Source organism: Lepisma saccharinum, chromosome 10, assembly GCF_977018435.1.
Source record: "Lepisma saccharinum chromosome 10, izLepSacc3.1, whole genome shotgun sequence".
In the NCBI taxonomy this organism is placed as follows: domain Eukaryota; kingdom Metazoa; phylum Arthropoda; class Insecta; order Zygentoma; family Lepismatidae; genus Lepisma; species Lepisma saccharinum.
The window spans coordinates 32,290,520-32,313,502 of record NC_139238.1 but is presented as its reverse complement, the minus strand read 5'-3'; the positions used below and the strand labels follow the sequence as shown (position 1 = coordinate 32,313,502).

At 39.2% G+C, this 22,983-nt stretch overlaps 1 protein-coding gene across 1 annotated transcript in view; it reads right to left on the bottom strand.

Moving 5' to 3' along the window:
- Positions 1-22,983, bottom strand: part of LOC145994311 (protein takeout-like) — a 57,045-nt gene that overhangs the window by 18,089 nt on the left and 15,973 nt on the right. The window contains exons 2-4 of the mRNA XM_083130414.1: positions 8,729-8,824; positions 7,887-8,034; positions 3,703-3,836 (exon numbers count right to left, since the gene is read on the bottom strand). Coding sequence (XP_082986540.1) covers positions 3,703-3,836; positions 7,887-8,034; positions 8,729-8,824 — 378 coding nt within the window. The remainder of the gene's footprint in view (positions 1-3,702; positions 3,837-7,886; positions 8,035-8,728; positions 8,825-22,983) is intronic.

Sequence of the window (22,983 nt, the reverse complement as noted above, 5' to 3'; positions counted from 1 at the left end):
TGTGTTTCTATTTGTCTTGTGTAGTATCGGTGGTCTGTATGTATGTGTCTTGTGTTGTAGTTGTGCTGTCTAGTATGTTTGTGTAGTAGTTGTTCTGTCTAGTATGTTTGTTTTGCGTAGTAGTTGTGCTGTCTAATTTGTTTGTGTTTGTCTTGTGTAGTAGTTGTGGTGTGTTTGTGTTTATATTGTGTTATAGTTGTGATGTGTTTGTGTGTGTCTTGTGTAGTAGTTGTGCTGTCTAATGTGTTTGTGTTTGTCTTCTGTAGTAGTTCCTCCATTCATATTGGGGGTTAGGCGTAGAGCTGACAACTCTGCACTGTAAAAAGCCATGTCAAGAATCAGCAATATAAGGCCATGGATGTTCCCAAGGTAAACTATTCCGGAGGTAAAATAGTCCCCCGTTCGGATCTCCGGGTGGGGACTACTTTGGGAGGTCCCTGGACTAAGGATAAGATCTACGTTAGGAATAAGGATATTAAATTAGGCACCTGGAATGTTCTGAGCCTTTACCGGCCTGGGGCATTTCAGTGTACAGTTAATGAGATAGTTAGGTATAAATTAGATGTAGTAGCTGTCCAGAAAGTTAGGTGGCCAGGAGAAGGGAATTGTAAAACTAAAAATTATACTTTTTTCTATGGTGGTACTGAAAATCATAATTTTGGAACAGGCTTTTTCATAAATAATAAAATTATCTCTGCTCTTAAAACAGTAGAATTTATTAATGATAGGATATCATATGCAGTTTTACAGGGTAGGTGGTGTAAAATTATTTTAATAAACATACATGCACCAACGGAAGTTAAAGATGATAATACTAAAGATGATTTGTATACAGAGTTAGAACAGGTCTTTGATAAATTTTCTCAGTATGATATGAAAATTCTGTTAGGTGACTATAATGCACAGATTGGCAAAGAAGAGACATTTAAACCCACGATTGGTCAAGAAAGTCTTCATGAATTAAGTAATGATAATGGTATAAGATTGATTACTTTTGCAACCTCAAAGAATTTAATTGTGAAAAGTACCACTTTTAAACATAAAGATATCCATAAATATACCTGGTCTTCTCCAGATGGTAAAACTCATAATCAGATAGATCATATTCTCATTGATAAGAGAAGGCACACTAGTATAATTGACGTTCGTACACATAGAGGTGCCGACTGTGTCAGTGACCATTATTTAGTAATTGCTAAATTAAGAGAAAGACTCTCAGTGATAAATCATAAGCAACAAAATCTAAAAGTTCTAAAATTTGATACAGGAAAGTTTACTGATGAAAGAATTAAGAAAGATTACCAAATTAAACTGTCAAATAGATTTGATGTTTTGCAGGATTTAAATCATGATGAAAATATAAATGAAACAGACGTAAATAAGAATTGGGAGCACATACGTAATGCAATAGAATCAGCAGCTAAAGAAAGTATAGGATACCATAAACCGAGAAAAAGTAAGCCATGGTTTGATAATGAATGTCATAATCTAATAGAAATAAGAAATCAGGCTAGACTTAGGTGGTTAAATAACTCTGATGATACAAATCTAAACAATTATAATAGAATAAAGCGAGAAGTTAACCGCACGTTTAGAAGTAAAAAAAGAGATTACTTGAAAAGCAAAATTAACGAAATTGAAACAAACAGCAAAAATAAAAATATCAGAGATTTATATAAAGGTGTAAATGAGTTTAGAAAGGGGTGGCAACCTAAAGTAAACTTGATAAAAGATAAAGACTGTGATTTTCTAGCTGACCCAAGCGATATTCTAAATAGATGGAAGAACTACTTTAATGACCTTTTAAATGTCCATGTAGGAGATAAATCAGAAGTGAATGAAGTACACACAGCAGAACCTTTAGTTCCAGAACCTAACTTCACTGAAGTTAAAGATGCTATTAAAAGGCTAAAGAATAACAAAGCACCTGGCATTGATTTAATACCAGCTGAGTTAATTAAATATGGTGGAAACTCATTAATATGTTAAATTCATAAATTAATTTGTTTAATATGGAATAAAGAAGAAATCCCTCAACAGTGGAAAGAATCCATAATTGTTCCTGTGTTTAAAAAAGGTGATAAAATGAACTGCAATAATTACCGTGGAATTTCTCTACTCTCAACAACATATAAAATATTATCTAACATTATTTTAACAAGACTAACCCCATATGCTAATGAAATTATAGGTGATTATCAGTGTGGATTTAAATGCAAAAGATCAACTACAGATCAAAGTTTTCACATCAGACAGACACTTGAAAAAAAGTGGGAATATAATCAAAATGTCCATCAGCTATTCATTGATTTCAAAAAAACATATGATTCGGTCAAAAGAGATAAATTATATAATATATTAGTAGAGTTTGGAATACCTAAGAAGCTTGTTAGTAAGATAAAAATATGCACCAGTGAAACAGAAAGTAAAATTCGTGTGGGTATTAATATGTCTGACAAATTTACAATTCATAATGGGTTAAAACAAGGAGATGCATTATCTCCATTGCTCTTTAATTTTGACTTAGAATATGCTGTAAGGAAGGTAAACGAAACTAAAGAAGGACTAAAATTAAATGGTGTGACTCAGATGTTAGCATATGCAGATGATGTAGACTTACTGGGGGATGATGTGAATACAATTAAGAATAATGCTAAAATATTTTTCAAAACTGCTAAAGAGATAGGTTTGGAAGTTAACAAAGAGAAAACTAAATATATGCTTACAGGCCGAAACCAAGTGTTAGGTAATAATCAAAATCTAATTATTGATAACAACTCGTTTGAAACAGTTTCCAAATTCAAATACTTAGGAGTAATATTAACAAATGAAAATTATATTAAAGAGGAAATAAAAAGTAGGCTTAATTCAGGAAATGCATGTTACTTCTCTCTTCATAAACTTTTGTCATCTCGTTTAATATCTAAGAAAGTAAAAGTTAAAATATACAAAACCGTAATTTTGCCTGTAGTATTATATGGGTGTGAAACTTCGTCCCTTACATTGAAAGAGGAACATAAATTGAGAGTATTTGAAAATAAGATCCTTAGGAAAATCTTTGGACCTAAAAGGGATGAGGAGACAGGTGAGTGGAGAAGGTTACATAATTTAGAACTACATAATTTGTATTCATGTCCAGATATTATTAGAATAATTAAATCAAGAAGACTTAGGTGGGCAGGCCATGTGTCACGAATGGGAGAGGAAAGAGGAGTTTACAGGATTCTTGTTGGGTAAGAGACCAGTAGGAAGGCCAAGACGAAGATGGAGGGACAACGTCGAGATGGAGCTAAGGGAAATCTGTAGGGATGGAAAAGAGTACGGAACACCAAGAAATTCATTGCATATTTCAAATATACTCCCCTTGCTTCATGTGCCATTGATCACAGTTTCAGTCAATACAAATATGTATTTACAGACAATGGGAGATTCACGATTCAGCACTTAAAAGACACTCGGTAATCAATTTTTTTGCGTTCCGATTTGCATTACAGTTAATGTCATGTTAGGCTAACATATTTTATTCATCAAAGTGTGCACCTTGTTTAATGAAAATTGTCATTTTTGACAATTATAAGTACATATTTAATTCCATATTTTGATTAAAATAACTATCTAAAACTTTTTAAGTCATATATATATATCCGTTCTCTGGTTATTATTAATAATCTACCTGCAAGTCTATATTAACCAAATACTCACAAAAAGTTAAATTGGACGGTCCTTCTCCATAAATAGGGAGGAGCAGAATCCTCCCCTCGCCTTTGTAGTCTCCAACAATTCCGTAGTAGGGAAATGTCACATCGAACTCCATGTGATAGTTTTTAGGATCTGCCCTAGAAAAGTACAAATAACACATTAACGCTTATAACTAAATTCGTAACCGCAAAATACTGTGACTAAAATAATAAGTGTGCTACTCTAAAAATCGGAGAAGAAAGTTGAATGGTGATTTGAACTCGTAAGATACACGGAATCAAAATAATAATAATAACAATGGAAACACAAACAAGAAATAAGTTTAATAAAGATTTATAAATTATAATTTAAATAAGTTGTCAAAGTTTGTTTAAATTCACTTTAATCGGGACTGGGTATATCCTCCAATGTCTATGACGCACTCCCCACAAAAGATAGAACTATACACAGAAATGCCCCCACCCAAGGCCTATGACGCACTCCCCCCAAAAGTAGAACATTTCTCCTCCCTCCCTTTATGCCGAATTACGTATTTACTCAAAATATTTTGGTCCGTCAAAATTTGGGGAACAATATAATACAGACATATTTAAGAAAAATATATTTACTTTAGGTATTGTTTACAATATATATATTTGCATGTATATTGTATATTACTTTGACAGTTATACGTAGCAATAACGTTTTACATACATGATGGAGACTCATAGAACGGAATTAAGGTAGACATTAACCACTCATCAGCCATACACGAACGTAGTCAGTTTTTAATTTTTGTGTGAAAATATATAGAATTGGTAGCTGAACTATAAAATTTTGTCCCCCGCAAAAAAAATCCCATGACGCAGGCACGTCATGGACCTCCCCCCCCCCCCCCTGTGGGCACCCCTGGTTTATAGTGAAATCCGGACTGCTGTGTAATGTTCTTCTAACCCAGAACCCTCTTTCTGATTACAAAGGGACAGCGTTAACACTACGCCATCGGGGAGGCACCAACAAGAAATAAGAATAATATTTCTTTTAATTTACAAATAATATTTACGAAAATTGTAATAGTACTGTTGTGATTCTGAAAGTTTCAGAAAGAACATTAGAAAACAGAAGTGAAAAATTGGTTAATATCTTCCTCATTCCCTAATTTCTTTACACACACACACACACACATACACACACGCACACAAACACACACACACACATAATATACCGGGTTGTCCAAAAGTTCCGGAACGGTCACATATCGCGAGAAATACACATAGAATCGGAAAACGAAAAAATACATCTTGAATAAGTGAAAGAAAGCTATTCAATGATATCACACTTGATTCCCCACCCCCGCCCCTGGGGTGGGGCGGGGGGCAACTGTGAAATTTTAAATGAAAACTCCTATTTTGTATTGTAGAATCGGAAAGAGGACTTCATTCCGAGTCCAACGAGCTATGAACCATCCTCCTAGCTAAATTAGAGACGGAGATATACAGGGGGTGGGGATGGGGGTCAAGTGTGATATCATTGAATAGCTTTCTTTCACTTATTAAACTCGTATTTTTTCGTTTTCCGATTCGATGTGTATTTCTCGCGATATGTGACCGTTCCGGGACTTTTGGACCACCCGGTATATTCGACTGTAACACTTGATCTGTAACACTTCCAAGTGTCAGAGATTAAGTGCTACAGCCGCCATACATTCCGGAGAACAGCCATCCAGGAAATTAAATCCGAGACTTTCTCGTGGTAACCAGACGAAACTAAATCTCCCTCTATACTGCTTTTCCGGATTCTCTGGAGTAGCGACGCGCAGAGGGGTAAGCTTGTGGGCGGGGCCAGGCTGGGTGGGGAAGGGTGCGGGATGAAAGCAACGAAGTGCTGCGCGGTATAAGGGCCGTAAAGCTAAACGCTTTCTGCTGCCAATTTCTTCTCTTATTCTCAACAATGGCCAGTCAGGCCCGTAGCCAAATATTCTTTGTAGGGGGGTGGGGGTGGGGCGAAGTCAATCTTAGAGGGGGGCTTTAATATATTGTGTTGCATTGGCAGATATAGCAGGGTACGCAGAGGCACTTGCCCCCTCCCCCAAAAGAGATAAGTAACAGAAACTGCAACAAACAAACAAAAAAAACAAAAAAACATCAAATAGCAATATTTCGATAATGACCTTTCCAGATTGCCAAAGAATTTGGAATATTGTATAAGTTTAACGTAAATAGGCTAATAGGGACTGTATCTACTTGATATTTACAGGTCGATAATGTTAATAGATGATTATTATGTACCAACAGCTTTGGGCCTCTCTGCAGAACTGATTAAGTGAGTCCTTTCAAAATAATGCTTCATAATGATTCCGTCTTAGTTTCCAGTATGTAAGATTTTTACGCACAAAGGAATCTAACGAGAATCCAACAACACCATTGTGTTGTGTTATGCAAGAAAAATTGAATTAATTAAATATTAATGGTTACATATTATCTACACTTTGATGATTTGTGTAAAAATTTGTAATACATTTTTTTGGACTTGCTAAAACATTAAAACATGGGTCCCTTAGTCCACCACGGACTCTATTTCCTTCAAAGGGGAGACTCTTGCATCACTACAGACAACGTTTGCCTACTGGTTACGTTAACCATTTTGCAAAATATTGTGTGAATTATATTATATTATAGTTGAAATACATGTTTTGACACCTGACAAATAAATAGGAATCCCTTGATTGATCCATGACTTCAGGGATTACAGTGTCATCATTAATATTTCATATTAAGTTTCATAGAGAGAAATTCTTTTAATAGGGCGCAAATAACTTTACGGAGCGCAATGGCATTATCTTTAACATTTTTTACTATAGATCGTTTGGCTCCCAGGGCCGACTCCCGCCGCCCCATAGCTATGGCTCTGAACTTTGACTATAATAATAGGAGAGATTGCGAGCGAAGCGATCAAGAAAATTTTACGAAATGTATTTTCTTTTTGTATAAAATTTGAAATCGAGGGGGGCAATTGCCCCTCTGTGCCCCTTGCAAGTGCCCTTGTCCGTCTGGAAGAAAAATGCAAGAAACACATTAGAAACTAATTCCATCATGACTACCCAATTGTCCTGCTATTCTTAGATTCTCCTAGTCTAGTTTTTACTTCAATGTTTGCTTCCCCTAGAATGGACTTCGGTCCAAGGTTGGGGGGGGGGGGCAATGCCCTCTGCCCCTGTGGTTGCGGCACTGTTTCTGAGTGTCTCTTTATCAATTTCACGTCATCACTCATTGTTGCGATTAGCTAGAAGTGGCAGAAAAGCAACGCTAAGTAACAAAAATCGAATATCCACTCCCTCTCTACCACATGAATCACTATTATCAAAAGGTAGACTTGAGAAACAAAAATTTAAGGCTTCGTAATGCCTCTAGCGCAAACTCATCGAAGTCTGCAAATCGTTGAGCTCGTTTCGGATGCTTCTTGCCCGGCGTTTCCAACAGGGATGTTCCATCCTTTCCTCGCGATTGTTTCGCTTCCTTCCGGATATTATAGACGGTGGATTTCCCAATTCCCGTTAGGGCAGCCAAACACATTCATGTAGCTACTGTTTTACCACCTCGTTCAAATAGGTTCTCGAACACATTCAACAATATGCGGCGCTCTCCTGAATGCAGAGTTCCCCTCGACTTCCGAGCTGACATGTTTACTGCGGAGCTACTGTACCAAGAATGAGCAGTCGAGTCGCACCCTCCCGTGGATGCCCCTCCCCTCCGCGCGGTCATTGGACGAGGCGCACACCCTTCAACATGCGCTGAGAACGCGAACGCGTTCTCTTACTCCAGAGAATCCGGGAAAGGAATATACATGGAAAACATGTAATGCGTTTCCATTGACTTAACACCTAGAGTGCGCGTCAAATCTCCTGCATATGGCCTTGAACGGCTGAACAGCACCAGCGAATCACAGACGTGCGGCGTTGCCGTGCTCCCTTGACAAGGCGTTTCGCTCAACCACGCTGTCTCTTTTCAGTGTGAGATTTCGACATGGCACCGCTGCAGTGCGCTGCTATTGGCTATCGCCATATGCAGGAGATTTGACGCGCACTCTAGTACGCAGCCAGCCTCATCGTGATTAGCTGTATTAAAATCTCAACTGGAAGAACAATAAGACGCGTACAAACAAATTAGCTACACTTCAAGACATAAATTACCAAAAAAATGCTCACTTACTTTGCGGAGTTGAATATTATCTCACTTAGGCCGTAGTGGTCGCTGTTCTTCAGTGTGAGAGTCAATCCCACTGGTCCATTGCCTTGACTGATCACCATAGAGGGCACTTTCAGCGGGTTAATTTTGGGAATTCCAAATTCTTTCGATCCTGAAAACATTTATATAATATAAGGTTATATATATAAAATTATGATGATGTTGAACGGTTACGGTCTACGAGAATGCATTTGTATTTTTTGTAGCTTTTGTTTTATCTCTTTTAAGCCAATCTCAGTACTAAAAATGAATGATAATATTGATGAAGAGGAACGTACAATGGAATTTCTTAGGTATCGAAGCTTAGGTGGCGAAACTGTGTGTCGACCCAGTGATTAATCCACACACACCCAACATCCCCTAACACCCCACAAAGATCCTCAACAGCCCTCTAAATTTTTCACTCTATACTTTTGGTCATTTTGGCTTGAAATTTACCCTTACACTCCCCTAAATTTCGACTTAACCCCACAGAATGCAAAATTCTGGATAAACCCCTGAGTAGACCACAATAATTGATATGCAAATCAAATGTGTTCGAGAGTGTTCTATCACTAATACGACGGGTTGCCCAGACCTAATTTTGTGTAAGAATTACAATTTTATTTGCCTACCGTGCACTTTATCCGATATAACATCGTAGAATGAACTGAGCAATGTTTACTAAAAATGCCAGGTACTTTAGGGAAGGCATTTATAATCATATTTACAAAAACATTCAAACCTTTTACTTCAGCCATGATTTCCACTTAATGTGCATATTCTCCCTTAACCTCGCATGCAAATTTACAATTTAGCGACCCTACCTTTATTACTTAATGATTTCATCGCATCTTGTGCTGCATTTTTAACGCATTCGTTTAATCCAGGATCGTTCACATCACAGACAGACGTATAGTCGTCTGGAAAGAAAGAGACAAATAGGTTAATATGACTGATGCATGCCCAGATATCAGAGTAAGCTTACTACATACTTGAAACAAACTTTCATGTAAAGTGAATAAGTTTGCTTAAAGCATATAATGGCAAGCTGGAAGCTTGCATCATGCTTGAATCAAGTCAAATAGTTACCACGTAGCAAAATTTGGCAAGCTTGACATGACATGCTTGCACCAAGCTTGTCACAGAAAGTTGCATGTTTGATACATGCCTGTCACAATCAGCTTGATTCAAGCTTGCCATATGAAACTGACGTTGACAAGTTACAAGCAGGCTACCTCAAACTTGCCACAAGCTTTCGTGCTATCCGGCTGATCACGAGCACAGTACAAAAACTAATACAGCAATAAGTCAAATAAAAAGTACAAAATTATGCAAATATGTAAAAATATACAGCGTGTCAGGTAGAATTACTACCAAAAACAATTGAAAATATCTCCTAGGTTCTTGATTGCTATTTTTGTGACATAACTCTCCAAGTTTTACTACCACCCATAAAAAAAGGAAATGATTGCTACGTATGGTGAGCGTGCGAAAGTTCAATGCTATTGTTGGTTTCCTGAAATTAAATCTCCAATTAGTGTTTCTGTTTTTCAAAATTAGGAGTGCATCCAACGTACGTACATCACAAAACATTCCCCAAACACAAAAAACTAGGTTTATGTAACCTTCGACAGAGATTAACCGACGCTTGTTAATCAGTTACTCCAAAAATGCTGCAAGTTTGCTTAACAGAAAATCAAAATTCCGTTAATATATTATTATCAGTTTCAGAAATATATTTGTGCATTTCTTATTGGTAGTAATTTTCCCGGATACGCTGTACTATAGTAAGACCAACATATTAAATTTCATCACAGCTCAGATTGCAGTTTTCAAAAAGATGCGCTACTGGACATTTAACACTGCGTAACGTTCCCTAAGGAACTGGGATCGAATCGTAGCTCATTCATCATTCATCCTCGCTGCTCATGGATAGCTTAATGGTAACACAAATGCACAAAGGCGTTAGAACTGCTCTTTTTTTCTCACGTTCCATTTGGGTATTTTGTAAGCTGTATTACTTAATAAATTTTCACCATCTATTTACAAAGACATACCTTATGTACTGTACAAAATCGTTCATTTTTTATTTTCTTCTTTCCTACAACGTAGATAAATGTAACCGTGTAAACAATTCGAGGCAGTGACAGAAAAATAATTCTCTTCTCATTTCTTGCATAGAAACCTGAGAAAGATTTTCTCTTCAGATTCAACTTTATGAAGATAGCTCTTGACTGCTGGGATCATAAATTATTAACCTATTGTACGTAGTAATGAACTAACAAAAGTTTTATAAGAATGTACAAAAGTACCTACTCTCATTTTTTAAAAAAATACAAGTCGCTCACCAAGGGAGTTTATTAAGATTTAAAAAAAAACTTTACATGTACCGTCTCTACCCTCTATCAGGGTCTTCCTCAGACGAGAAACTTAGGAAGACCCTGGTCGAGGGTAGAAACGTTAAATGTAAAGTATTTTTATATATTTATAACCTGCCTTGGTCATCAACTTTAGTGTCTTTTTTAATATGGAAAGAAGGCTTAATTATATTAGTACCATTCTCATTTTAAAATACATTCCGCAAAAAGTAGCTATATGTGAACGTGCCTCCCCTCGTAGCGTCGTCGCCTTGTAATCAAGGGGTTCATGGTTATATACCCGGTGGAAGCACATAGTGGTTAGGATCCCACTTTAAAACTGTAGGTCCAGTCCCGATTAGCCTTATTGTACATAAAGTGGACATAAAATACAAACTCAATCAATCAATCATGTACATGTGAACTGAAGTTTTCTTAGCTAGTTTGAAAATTTTTGAAAAATGTTCACCAAATAAAAGAGAAGAGTCAATTAGAATTCACCAAGTCCTTGCTGTTAGTGCACACTTGCACTTTACATTGACTAATGTATAAAAGTAATTATGTACGTACAGTCACGGACACTTCTGGCTTGTAACAACCCTATTGAAGAAGCACTGAAGCAAGCCATCCATGTCTGACCACCAAGCGCCTTGTGACTAGACAACCCAATCAGCATTGCAATTCTGCGGCTTGTATACCAGTCACGGGCATACATCTCTGTAAATTGAGTAGTGATGCCAAAGAGAAATACGAGATGAAGATTGTCGATCGTAATGTCTCGTGTTCTCGACATGGAATAATACTCGGTCCACGTTACGTTCCATTATTTAATGTTGTTTGGGAACGAACCTGACGGACTGAGTTTATATTTTCACTCCTTGCATTACAGTAAATTCCATATTTTACAATTATATTAATGCTTTGAACGAAAATAATACCCAGAAAAACATCGAACACACGTTCACACCATTCTTCTCACACACATGAACGTGAAAACAAACACACAAAGCTAAGTTTTAACTTCCAAGTGAATGTCCAAATAACAGTAAATGGAGAAGCACGATGTGCGAAACATGGGACTTTTCACAGAAAGAATGCGTCTATTTTTGACATACGTGGTTTCTATTAATAGACAATGAAACAATTATGAGAGAAATTAACATGCATTTTCCTCTTCAGGTGTTGAGGAAAGAAACAAACTGACTGGAAAAAAGAAAACATGGTGTTATTGATAGAGTGTTGGTTAGCGTACAGAGCTTTCACCAGTGAGATCTAGGTTCGATCCCCACCAAGGACACTTTTTTTATTCTTTTCTATTAGTGAAGAAGTATGTACTATTGTTTTCTAGGCATTTTGACGAAAGGATACACATCAAATGTGTTCGTTTAATCTGTATTTTCATTCTTCTAATAAGTTCTCTATCACAAGGGGATATAGAGATTCTCTATCTAGGCGATAGATATCTTCTCAATGGTTCCGTAGCTACGATTCTCCAGTCCCTTCCACCCACTTGTCTTATTTATTTACTTTATTCATATCAACTCACTAAATACCATGAATCTAACGAAAACACACAGATATAGTTAGAACAAGAAACACACCTCGCGTCGAAGGTTCCAGACTCCAAATATTCCTCATTATTGCCGTGATTAACCTAGGGAGAGACCAAAGCGACTGAAATAACAAAAATACAGAAAATGCAAGACACATCTGCCTAGGCATGTTATACCTTGGGAATTAGCAATCTGAAAATTAACTTGCGTTTCAGTCGGCTACTTGCGAACCAGTTTCGTGTTGTCTCGTTTGCAGTGTTGGTTATCGTGTCCGACTAGCGTGCGCGCAACCCGAGTTCGAACCCAGCGGAAGGGAAGTTTTTTTTTGTCTAATTTCATCCAATCTTATTTATAAAACTGAGGTTTCTGCAAAACCTTTTGAATTGCATTGTATGTTGGTAATCTGAAAGCAGCAAAGATGAAAATTTGATGTTCCGAAGCGACGATGTATTTGTGTATGTGTTGAAAAAACGCAGTTATTAATTAGTGAAAAGCATGCAGCCACGTGATCATTGAGAACGCTTCCTAGTTGTCAGTGCTGATATGGCAGTACCTGCAGTCTGTCAACACACACCAACTTTCACGTTCCCCGTAAAATTATTACATTTCCACGTTTAAAAATTATGAGTGCTGTCTAAAGCAATACTTTGATACTTGCGTTTGCATGTTCGCATCTAAAGTAATACCAAAAATTTTTCCCCAGGAAATGACATTGAAACCATTCATAACTGTTTGCAATGTGATATTGATATCATATATGGAAAGAATAAAAATGGAGAATTTCGCTTAAAACAACTTATAAATATATTAAATTATGTGGGTACCTGATCTGAGACGTACGATGCACGATCAGAGAGCCTGAATGTTGCATTGGAAACTGCAGAGAACAATGACTGACTTATGAACAGTGAAAGGTTTTTCCATGCTCCAATGGGATTTTATTTATAACTATAAATAAACAAGGCAGAAGGACACAGGTTGGTATGATGAACTAAATTGTAAACTAAAAGTTTTAATTGAAGAAACTTAAAACACGTCATGTCCTGTTTCTCTCGTGTTTTTACATATCGCATTTCTCTCTCTCAAGTCGTACATCATCCCTATGTTGTTTCAACATGTCTTTCAGCCTCTTTTTCGTTTCTCCTATGTACACACTCTGATATTCTTTACATTTCACTTCATAGATAATCCCTTCCTCTCCCTCTTCTCTGTTATGCACAGATTGGCCAATAGGGACCGGACAAACAGTTTTCAAAGCTGCATCCGAATCACCCAGTGCTCCCACCGGGTATCGAACCGGGCGACCTTACTTCTAAGATATACGTACTTGATTTAAGACAAAAGATGTCATTGATGAAAATAGCAAATTGATTTGGGCCTAGTGCAGAAACTTGTGAATCCCAACAATAAAATATTTTCCGGAAGAAATTATTTCACCAACTTTGACAGAAAATGTTCTAGTTTTATATAATTCTAGATTTGATAATCTGGCATGTTGTTTGTCTCGTCTCGAGCTGGTAGCTGGTGAATGAATCTCGGTTTGTCCTGATAAGTGTCTCGCGAGACGAGACCAAAACGAAACCTATAATAGTTTTGCCTCTTTACCACGCATACTTTCTGAAGCAGTACTTTACAAGTTACGAAAAATTTGCAACCAAGGCCACACTAAAATTCATTATTTTTAAAACGTTTGTCCTTGAGACACATTGGCACTTGCGTAACTTCGTTACACAAAGAAGTTTAAATATTTTGAGTGCGTAAAATAATTATTGTTGTTAGAATTTCTGAAAAACCCAAAACTATGACTTTCTACTCGGCGTTCCGTAACTCGTAAAATTGCCCTGGGAAGATGCGTAAAGGCATCCCATCACACGAAACAATCTTATGGTTGGTTCCCACGACTCGGAACGGAAGTGAATACGTATATTATGTTTGTCAAGATACATTCAACGGGCATCTTAGCTGTTTTGGATATCTACCAAGGCTATGTAAATCAAATGTAAAAATTCAAGTTTTAAACTAACAACATGTTGCCATTGTATTCTTATCCCGTTACGTACGATCTGGCTGTAATCGGATGTGGGTGTTTTACCGGTTACATAAAAATATTCGATTTTCCACAATTCGTAATTCCACACTGTCCTTCTACATCAGTGTTTCTCAACCGGCTGGTCGCGAGAGTTTCTCAAGTGTGCATCTTGCAGCCTCAGCTGGCAACAACATGCACAGGTGAATTTACGTTCGGAATTCATCAGCGAATGGCCGCGGTGGCTCAGTCGGTAACGGGTCTGACTACCATGCTAAAGGTCCCGGGTTCGATCCCCGGCCGGTTCAAATCCGGGAACTTTTCTAACGTTGGAAGCGGCCCCGGCGCCCAACCAGCGTCGAATGACATGGGTACCTGGTGGAAACCCTGGGGGGTAAAGGCGGTCAGGGGCGTGATGCTAGGGTGACCAGATATTTGTTGACCAAAAAGAGTATAGTCTATAGGTTGAAGGTGCGCATGCACAAAACATAAAAAGAAAACGAAAATAAGGGTGGGTAGTATTTGTTATTGCTTCTATTATAACCCCTATAAAATAGGCCTACACTCTACAGATTTAAATTACTTATGGGTTTAATGTAATTAGCTAATTACAAATACTTCCTCACCAATCATACTTCTGGGATGGTTTTGCTTGCTTGAGTATGTTCAAGTTGTCCTTTATTGGCAGTCCAAACTCTTTACAGGTCATGTCCACATTGAATTTCACTTTCATTACTTGTTCAAGTGTTGACACCAGGAGTGTACCTTTTCCTCTCGCCAATAAGTTTTCATACCACTGACGAGTCTTTCACAATCAACATTTGTATACCAGGCAGTGTAAACAAGAATTTTATAAGAGGCACAATCACTTTTAAATTTGACCCAGCCTGTACTGACCTCCACTTACCCATCATTGTTTCTCTTCATTTTGTGGATTTTAACGTTTTTTTATGCGTAAAATAATGAATGAAATTAAATAGCAAGGAAAATAGTGTATTTGGGGATTTTTGCAAATTGAAAAGAGTATAGAGTATATGAACCTCTAAAAGAGTATAATACTCTTAAAAAGAGTATGTCTGGTCACCCTAGTGATGCTGATCACATCACCCCCACTCACGACCGGATCAAGAAAGTGTGGGACGTTACCCCCCACACCCCCTATACGCCTTCATGGCGTCGTGCTAAGCACAGGGGAGCACTTTACCTTTTCTTTACCTTTATTCGCCAGCGATAAGAGGAAATAATTTCTCGCAATTGCTGGTGAGAATTCAAAGCCGCTGAGAGGGGACTGTCACCTGCGCAGCCTCCAAATTTGAATTTTAACGGTTGTGCTTTTCTTGAGTTGTAGCCAGAAGGATGAAGCTACTTGCAGCGCAACACAGCAATTTTCATTAACAAATATCAGGTGTTTCATAAATAATTGAGGGGTTACAAAAATTTATTGCAAGTAAACTATTGAACTTTCGTTAATGAAACCAGTTCAGAACGATCGAAGAGCGAACAGTTTGGACGTGCATGTTTTGTTTAGCTGAGAGTTCAAATCCCTGCCGCCAGGCGACACTCAAATCACCCACATCACTCACAGTGTTTTGGGCAATGTTTTTGTCACCAATATCACTGGACCTTACACCGTGTGACTTCTTTTTGTGGGGTTTCATCAAAGACTGTATTCGTCTCACCGATGCCGCGTGATATCGCAGCCCTAAGGGAGCGTATCATCGCAGCGATATACAATATCGACAGGTCCATGTTGATGGGAGTGTTGCAAAAGTGGACTATCGGGTTGATGCGTGCCGTGTCACCCGTGGTGCATACATTCAACATTTATATTTGTAAAAAAACTGAGTCTCGTTCGTTCTGGACTGGTTTCATTAACCAGTTTACTTGCAATAAATACTGTATTGGCCCGAATATAAGCCGCACATTTTATCCAAATTTCAATTGTAAAAAAATAGGATGCGTCTTATATTCGCGACTTTATACATGACACCTAGTTGGCCGCGGTGGCTCAGTCGGGTTCGATCCCCAGCCGGTTCAAATCCGGGAACTTTTCTAACGATGGAAGCGACCCCGGCGCCCACCCAGCGTCGAATAACATGGGTACCTGGAATAAACCCTGGGGGGTAAAGGCGGTCAGGGGCGTGATGCTGATCACATCACCCCCACTCACGACCGGACCAAGAAAGTGTGGGGCGTTACCCCCACACCCCCTATACGTACTGTGCCAGTAGTTAGCAGAAAGCTACCTTTGAAGTAGGTATAGCAAACAATTGTAACCTAAATTTTTCAATAATGATAGTGTATTTTGTATTTACTGTATTTATGATAAAATAAAATATGTACCTACCTAATTATATTTCCCTGAATCTGTGGGTAAATGGTTACGGTATTTTGTTTTCTTCCCTCGGCTTATATTCGGGTATCATCTTTTTTTTTCTTTTCGGTCCATCAAATTTTAGGGTGCGGCTTATATTCGGGCCAATACGGTACTTGTAACCTCTGAAGTATTTGTAAAAAATCCGGTATTTTGAAGTGGAAATATTTTCATTATTATTTGGATTTTTTTCAGTGTCCGAAAGGGAACGCGCCAAAGTAGGTGAAACCGTACGTTCTGGGCCGGCCCTTTGACCTACTTTTTATTTTACGACGTTTTACGCACTAAACTAACCTACAATGAAAGAAAAAATGGACAGAAAAAGCTCTGGCATCACTTTTTAAGCTATTTTTTATGCCAACTCGTTTTTTTGACCTACATTTGAAATGACTTACGACATTTTCCTATAAGGCTACCCCCCTCTTACTGTAAGGCCCCCCTCAGTGTAATCTACTACGACCTGCTAATAGAGTAGGTGGAATGGCCGATCCTAGAACAGTCCTTTGACCTACTTTTCGCGCGCAGTGTTGCCAGCTCCTCACTCGAAAAAATCACCAAGGTTTTTGTTTTTGGGTCTAACCTAACCTAAAGCAAGGAGCTGGCAACCTTGCTTGAGGTATTTTCTCGCAGTGTTGCCAACTCCTCACTCGAAAAAATCACCAAGGTTTTTTTTTCTTGGTCTAACCTAACCTAAAGCAGGGAGCTGGCAACCTTGCTTGAGGCTTGCCTTACAGTGCATAAAGCAAGGTTGCCAACCCACTGGTATTTTTGCCATAGCTTTTTACAAGAAAAAAAGAGAGAGGGAAGAGTTAAACAACCGACAGCTTACCCACAGCCTTTTTTGGTCTAACCTAACCTAAAGCAAGGAGCTGGCAATTTTGCTTGTGCAATCAACCCGGTTGACCGCCCTCAAGTGGAGATCAGCGTTGCCAACTCCTCACTCGAAAAAAAATCACCAAGGTTTTTTTTGGTCTAACCTAACCTAAAGCAAGGAGCTGGCAATTTTGCTTGTGCAATCAACCCGGTTGACCGCCCTCAAGTGGAGATCAGCGTTGCCAACTCCTCACTCGTAAAAAAAATCACCAAGATTTTTTTTGGTCTAACCTAACCTAAAGCAAGGAGCTGGCAACTTTGCTTGAGGCTTGCCTTACAGCGCATAAAGCAATTTTTGCCAACCTGCACACACTGGGCAAGGAGAGCCGGCACTGCCGTAAAAGAGAGAGAGATGGGTGGATGGCAACGCAGTATGTGTGTGCGTGTGTGTGTATAATATGTAGCATTATTAACTAGAGTGTGTTGGAAACCCACTTACAACTAAAAAAAAATAGAGATGCCAACGTTGGTGTAAGATGAAGAGAGAGAGAGAGACCCATGGCTGGCAACAGTGGTGAGCGAATGCGCCATATCGTAATTTTCCAACTCCGTATATCGTGACCTTTGTAAACCTCTCTCGGGGGAACGATGTGCCACACACACGCGCGCACACACCTGTATTGTGACGCAAGCAAACAAACAAAATAATAATTGTTGTTTTTTTAGGATACCTGGCCCCTATAACCTCGCGAGGGTGCGTGGTGCCCAACACAGTTCTAATGGCCGCGGCTAACAAAGTCATGCCTTTGTAGAGTTTCATGGGTTTTTTTTCTCAAGCTTCTATGAAACTCTACAGAGGACCTCCATGTGTAATGTGTGTGTTTTATGATTGAAGAGAAGAAAAAAATTTGGTTAAGAATGGAATGTGTAAAAACTAAAAAAGTTTCCGTAGGGGGTGCAGCATCTGAAAGAAAAAAAATATCCTCAAAATAGTGTACATAATATGATAGAAAAATATAAAAAAAAGTGTGAATGCAAAAATTAGTGTGAATGATTGTTTTTTTAAAAAAAACGATAGAAAAATATAAAAAAGTGTGAATGCAAAAATATAAAAAAAAGTGTGAATGCAAAAATTAGTGTGAATGATTTTTTTTTAAAAAAATAAAAAGTGGTGCAAGAAATAATACATACTTTTTTTGATGCGGAAGTCTAATGGTGCGAGCAGATTTCTTCCTCGTCATGACATCCCCATTCTCGGGTGTGGATGTTGCAGTCCAGTAGCCTCAATTTGGTGTCGTGGGGATCAAGCGCCACTTTATTAATCATGGATGTACGCAATTGGTCGATGGTGCTCGTGATCCGATGTTCGGTCATGCGTTTGATTTTTTTGTCGAACAAGCACGACTTGTAATCTTCTACGGTTAGTTTGTTTGTGCTCGAACGCCCCACCCCCTTTTGCTTTTTTTATTTCGGTCTCATCCTGAACTTTGATGGCATACATTTTCGCTCGAAGACCCGCAAACTCTGTGATGATGCGGCCGTTGACTTCATCCTTCATCTTCCCGATCGTCATTTTCTGGCTGTCGTCGAAGAGAGGGTGATTTTTCGGATAATTAGAGAAGTCGAAATGCTGGCTCATGTTTTTCAGATCTTCGTATAGATCATCGGTGCGGATGTTGTACACGAAGCTGTCCGTGTCGGTGTACGCCACCTCGATCGCCTCTCCATAGCGTGGTTTCATGATGTCGTAGTGAAACTTGTACATGGCCAGCTTCGACAACTCGAGGATCGCGACTCCCGCGGCGATTGGTTTGTCGAATGTTATGTGGCGGAGAGCACGTTCGATCAATGCCAACGTGTCGCTCAGTATCGTGAAGTTTTTGTACGTGGGCTGAGTGACGTGCTTGTTTATTTTCTTTGGGTTGGAGACCAAGTTGATATTTCTTCTTTTCCTGGCATCTTCCATGCTCTTGCCGTAGATGCTGTTATTCATCAATTTGTATAGGTCTTTGTCTGCGGAAGAAGAAGCTGATGCTCGACGTTGAGTGTTGCCGTCGATATAGGGTGCTAGCCACCTGGTCTGTCTAAACTTCAATCCCGAGTGCACATGCTTCAAAACCAATCCATGCCGGAGGTAGAATTGTAGGAGACGATAATGCACCACGTAATTTTTTTTGCTCTTGAAGGTGAGCATCAGCTTCTTCTCCGGAGCCGTTTCCATCACAGGTGCCATCGCAAATCCATGGTGTTTTCGATGAAGCGATGCAGGATATTCCAAATCTACTTTCAGGAAACATACATTTTCATGATCTTCGCTCCATTCCAAACAATCTTGAAGTTCTTGCTCGCTCATCCATTCGTATTCTCCGATGGGCAGAGGCTCGGACATGGCATAACCATACAGGTTGTTCATGTCCCAGTATGCCAAGAAGTTTGTCGGTTTTTTTGCATCGAAATCGGCAACATATGGATTGTTGGCCTTGACGTATCGAAGGGGACACTGGACGATTCCACCACGTTTTGCCTCTTCAACAAACAAAAGTTGATTGACGTCCTTGATGAGTTCTATCTTCATCTTCGTGGATTTTAACATCGCCTGCCAAGAATAACCCGGTGTGGTGTAGCTGAAAGCGGGGTCCAAACCATATGCTGCCATTCCTCTCGAGCGATGGAGATGAAAACGGTCGCTCAATAGCGTAACATCCAGTTTCAGATACAGATCGTGATAGTCGGCCATGGTTTGACAAGAGAATGTAGACCACACGAGCTGAGCATGATGGTAGTCCTCTTCGGTGCAACAGGTGTCGCTAAGGCGACTGTAGAATGCTTCTCTCGGTGGTAACGATGTTTCTGAGAATTTGGAAGCATCCGTCATGTATTCGTAGGGGTAAACACCCTTGCGTCTTAACAGTGCTAAATGTTGGTCGCCGAAACATTTCCTGGTGGCGACCAAATCATCGTCGGTGAGTTGAGACGCGAGTGTGGCCAAACTCGAAGACAGAAAGTTGTAGGAGTCCAAGAAGCGAATTTCTACGTGATTGCCATTTCCAACGTCCACCTTCTTGCTGAATGAAATGAATTTCTCGTTGGTGCGAGGTATGACGCTAATGGGTTGAGCGTCGCATCCCATCTCCTTTATGAAGATTTTGGCGTCGTAGCCCTCCAAATTGTGAATGAATACGGGAATAAAATTTGGTTTTTTGATTTGAAGATTACAGTTGTTACACACGGGGGCCACATATTTTCCCGTGTGATGGTTGTGGTGGCGAACTTTGACATTTTCGAGGGTGAAGTTACTTTCGCACACACCACACTGAGAGGCAAGGTCGTATGCTTCCTTCTCTTCCTGGGTAAGAGACTCCATTGCTTTGTCTTCTCTTAGTAGAGGAGCGAATTGTATGGCCATCTGTTTCAGGGTTTGAATGAATTTTTGTGGAGCATCACTGCCGCGATGTAAAATAACATTGCCTGTGTTGTTGACCATCAATCCAAAAGCGCAGGCTTTGTGATGTAGAATTTCGGTAGTGCTCGATACGCTGGGATTTGGTTCGCATGTGGCGAGTGGAAGTTGGAAACTTTCAAAGTCGGCGCATATCACCACGGGATGCCAGAGTAATGCCTTGTAGTTGGAAAATGTCATGTCTTGAGAAGGCATTTTGATAGCCGTGGCCGGATGTTTACTACACATTTCATGATGATCTCGGAGTTCTTCATCAGCGTTCTTTTTTCCTTGACCGTAGAATATACTCAGGCATCTGTCGCATACTCGAATTTTATGGTGATTTGTGGTAATTTGACTTCTTATTAATTTTGGAAGATTCTGAATTAGACAGTAATGATAATTATCGTCATCTTCGATCAGGAGTAATCTGATGACACGATTACTTTTAATGTTGCTGTGTCTGAGAACGTAGATGGTGTTTTTTTGTCTAATCCGAATATGTGTACTGCTATACTTTCGTTTTTATCTGTCTTGTACTGTGTCTCAAATTTACTAATGTCTCGTAGATTTACAGGGTAATTAATGCCAGCCATAGGTTTTTCAAATTCTGAGAGATATTCTGGCTTGTTGTAGTGGTATAAACGATGCTTATGATTATTGGCTGGGTGATGATCGGCAATGATGCACCACAAAAAGCATCTGTTATCTTCATTTTGAATGTTGATTATGGCTTTCTTACTGGCTATTTCCGGAGGCAAATTGATGTAGCTGGATGCTCCCATCGGGTTGTATCGTGCCACCTTCAAAGTTAAAGTGTGAGGCGAACCGCAAAGTGTCCAACCCGATCCGCGTTTTTGGAAAGTCTCGTGCTTGTTCAACAAAGCGTCAAACATCTGGTTGCAAATGGCATCCACCTCATCGACGTCGGCGGCGTGGAGGCTCTCTACACCAGTGTAATGATGGAAAGTTTCTCGCTCTTTTTTCATGTTTTCGTAAATGACGGAAACGATGAGGTGGATTTTCAACGAGCATTGCAACAAAGCTTCGGTGATAGACGAAATTAACTTGCTTTTGACCGAGCGAAAAAAGTTGTTTAGATCAGATGTTTCTTCAGATCGGAAAGTCTCCTCGGTTAAAATATTTCGAATATTTTCGCCGGCACTCTTCTGCTTTTTTCGTGGCGCTTGATCGTCAACATCGAGCTCTCTCTTACTTGATCCTTCGCCATGCACATTCTTCAGATGTCTTCTCAAGTGAGAAATGGATATATATGTCCCACATTGGTCGCATGCACGTTTCGCTTCCTTCTTCTCCATTTTTTTTGCTAAGAAAAAAAAGATGAAGTTACTAAAATTGCACATTTTTTTGTGGTGTTATTTATATTAGATACGACCTCAATTTTTTTCTTAAATAACCAACATGAATCTTTTTGGTTTCCGAAAGCAAACAATGGAGACTGTACACCGCACGACGACAGATCATGAATTTCTACCTTCCGCGTTAACTAAACTCAACGGTTTGTTGATTATTCACCTCAACAGCATTTGGACGAAATTGGATGAGGACGTGGGCAAGATGTTTTATGTTTTTAATAACAATTTACATTTCTATGAAATTCCGATCGACGGGAAACTTCGGATCACCCTGAATCCGGAGAACGTAGGCGAAATCAAAATATCTAGCGGCAAGAACATTTTTCGAATCAAGCACGACAAAATGCTTTCTAACATGGCATACGATGTTTCCGCAGGAGATTATTTTTACGTGGAACTCCTCGGAGATTATGACAAACTTATTCCTCTCTTCGTAGAATTACGAATCGTCTATTCTATTATAAATAACCGTTAACCAAAAATGCCTAACGACATTTTCGGCAACACCAAGCGTGTAGACCATGCAGAAGAGATTCTCATGCTGGACGTTCGAGTTAAGAAGTTGAGGACCGATTTGATTGCTTTGCAGGAGACCTTAAACAAAAGTTTAGAGTCTGAGATCGCTACGCTCCAAACGCAATGTCTCGATCCCATTCTGAAAATCGATTCCGAACTGAAAACACTGATAAAAAATTATGTTGACGTACCTTCTTACGACAACATTCAAAATATACAGTTGAGCATGGATTCGCTTCAAAATGATTTGGCCAAATTACAGCAATTTCAATCGAAAAATGAAGATTTGGAAAAATTGAAACTCGAAATCGAAGAGCGAACTTCCGCAATAGAAAAGAATTTCTCTGAACTTCAAACCGTCGTGAATGATATTGATGTAGAACGCTTGCAGGTTGTTGTTTCCAAATTACAAGAAGAATTCACCGGCACGTTGGAAGAAATCAAATCCAAGTTGCAGACTTTGGAAGATACAATGACGAACCTACCATCGTCGGACGAACTGCAGGTCATCGGTAAAAGCGTCGCGAACATAAAAATTCAACTGGAGGCTTATCGAGATTTCGAACACATTCAAACCACCATCGCTACGCTTCAGGCGTCCTTGGAATTGATCAACGAAGAAATT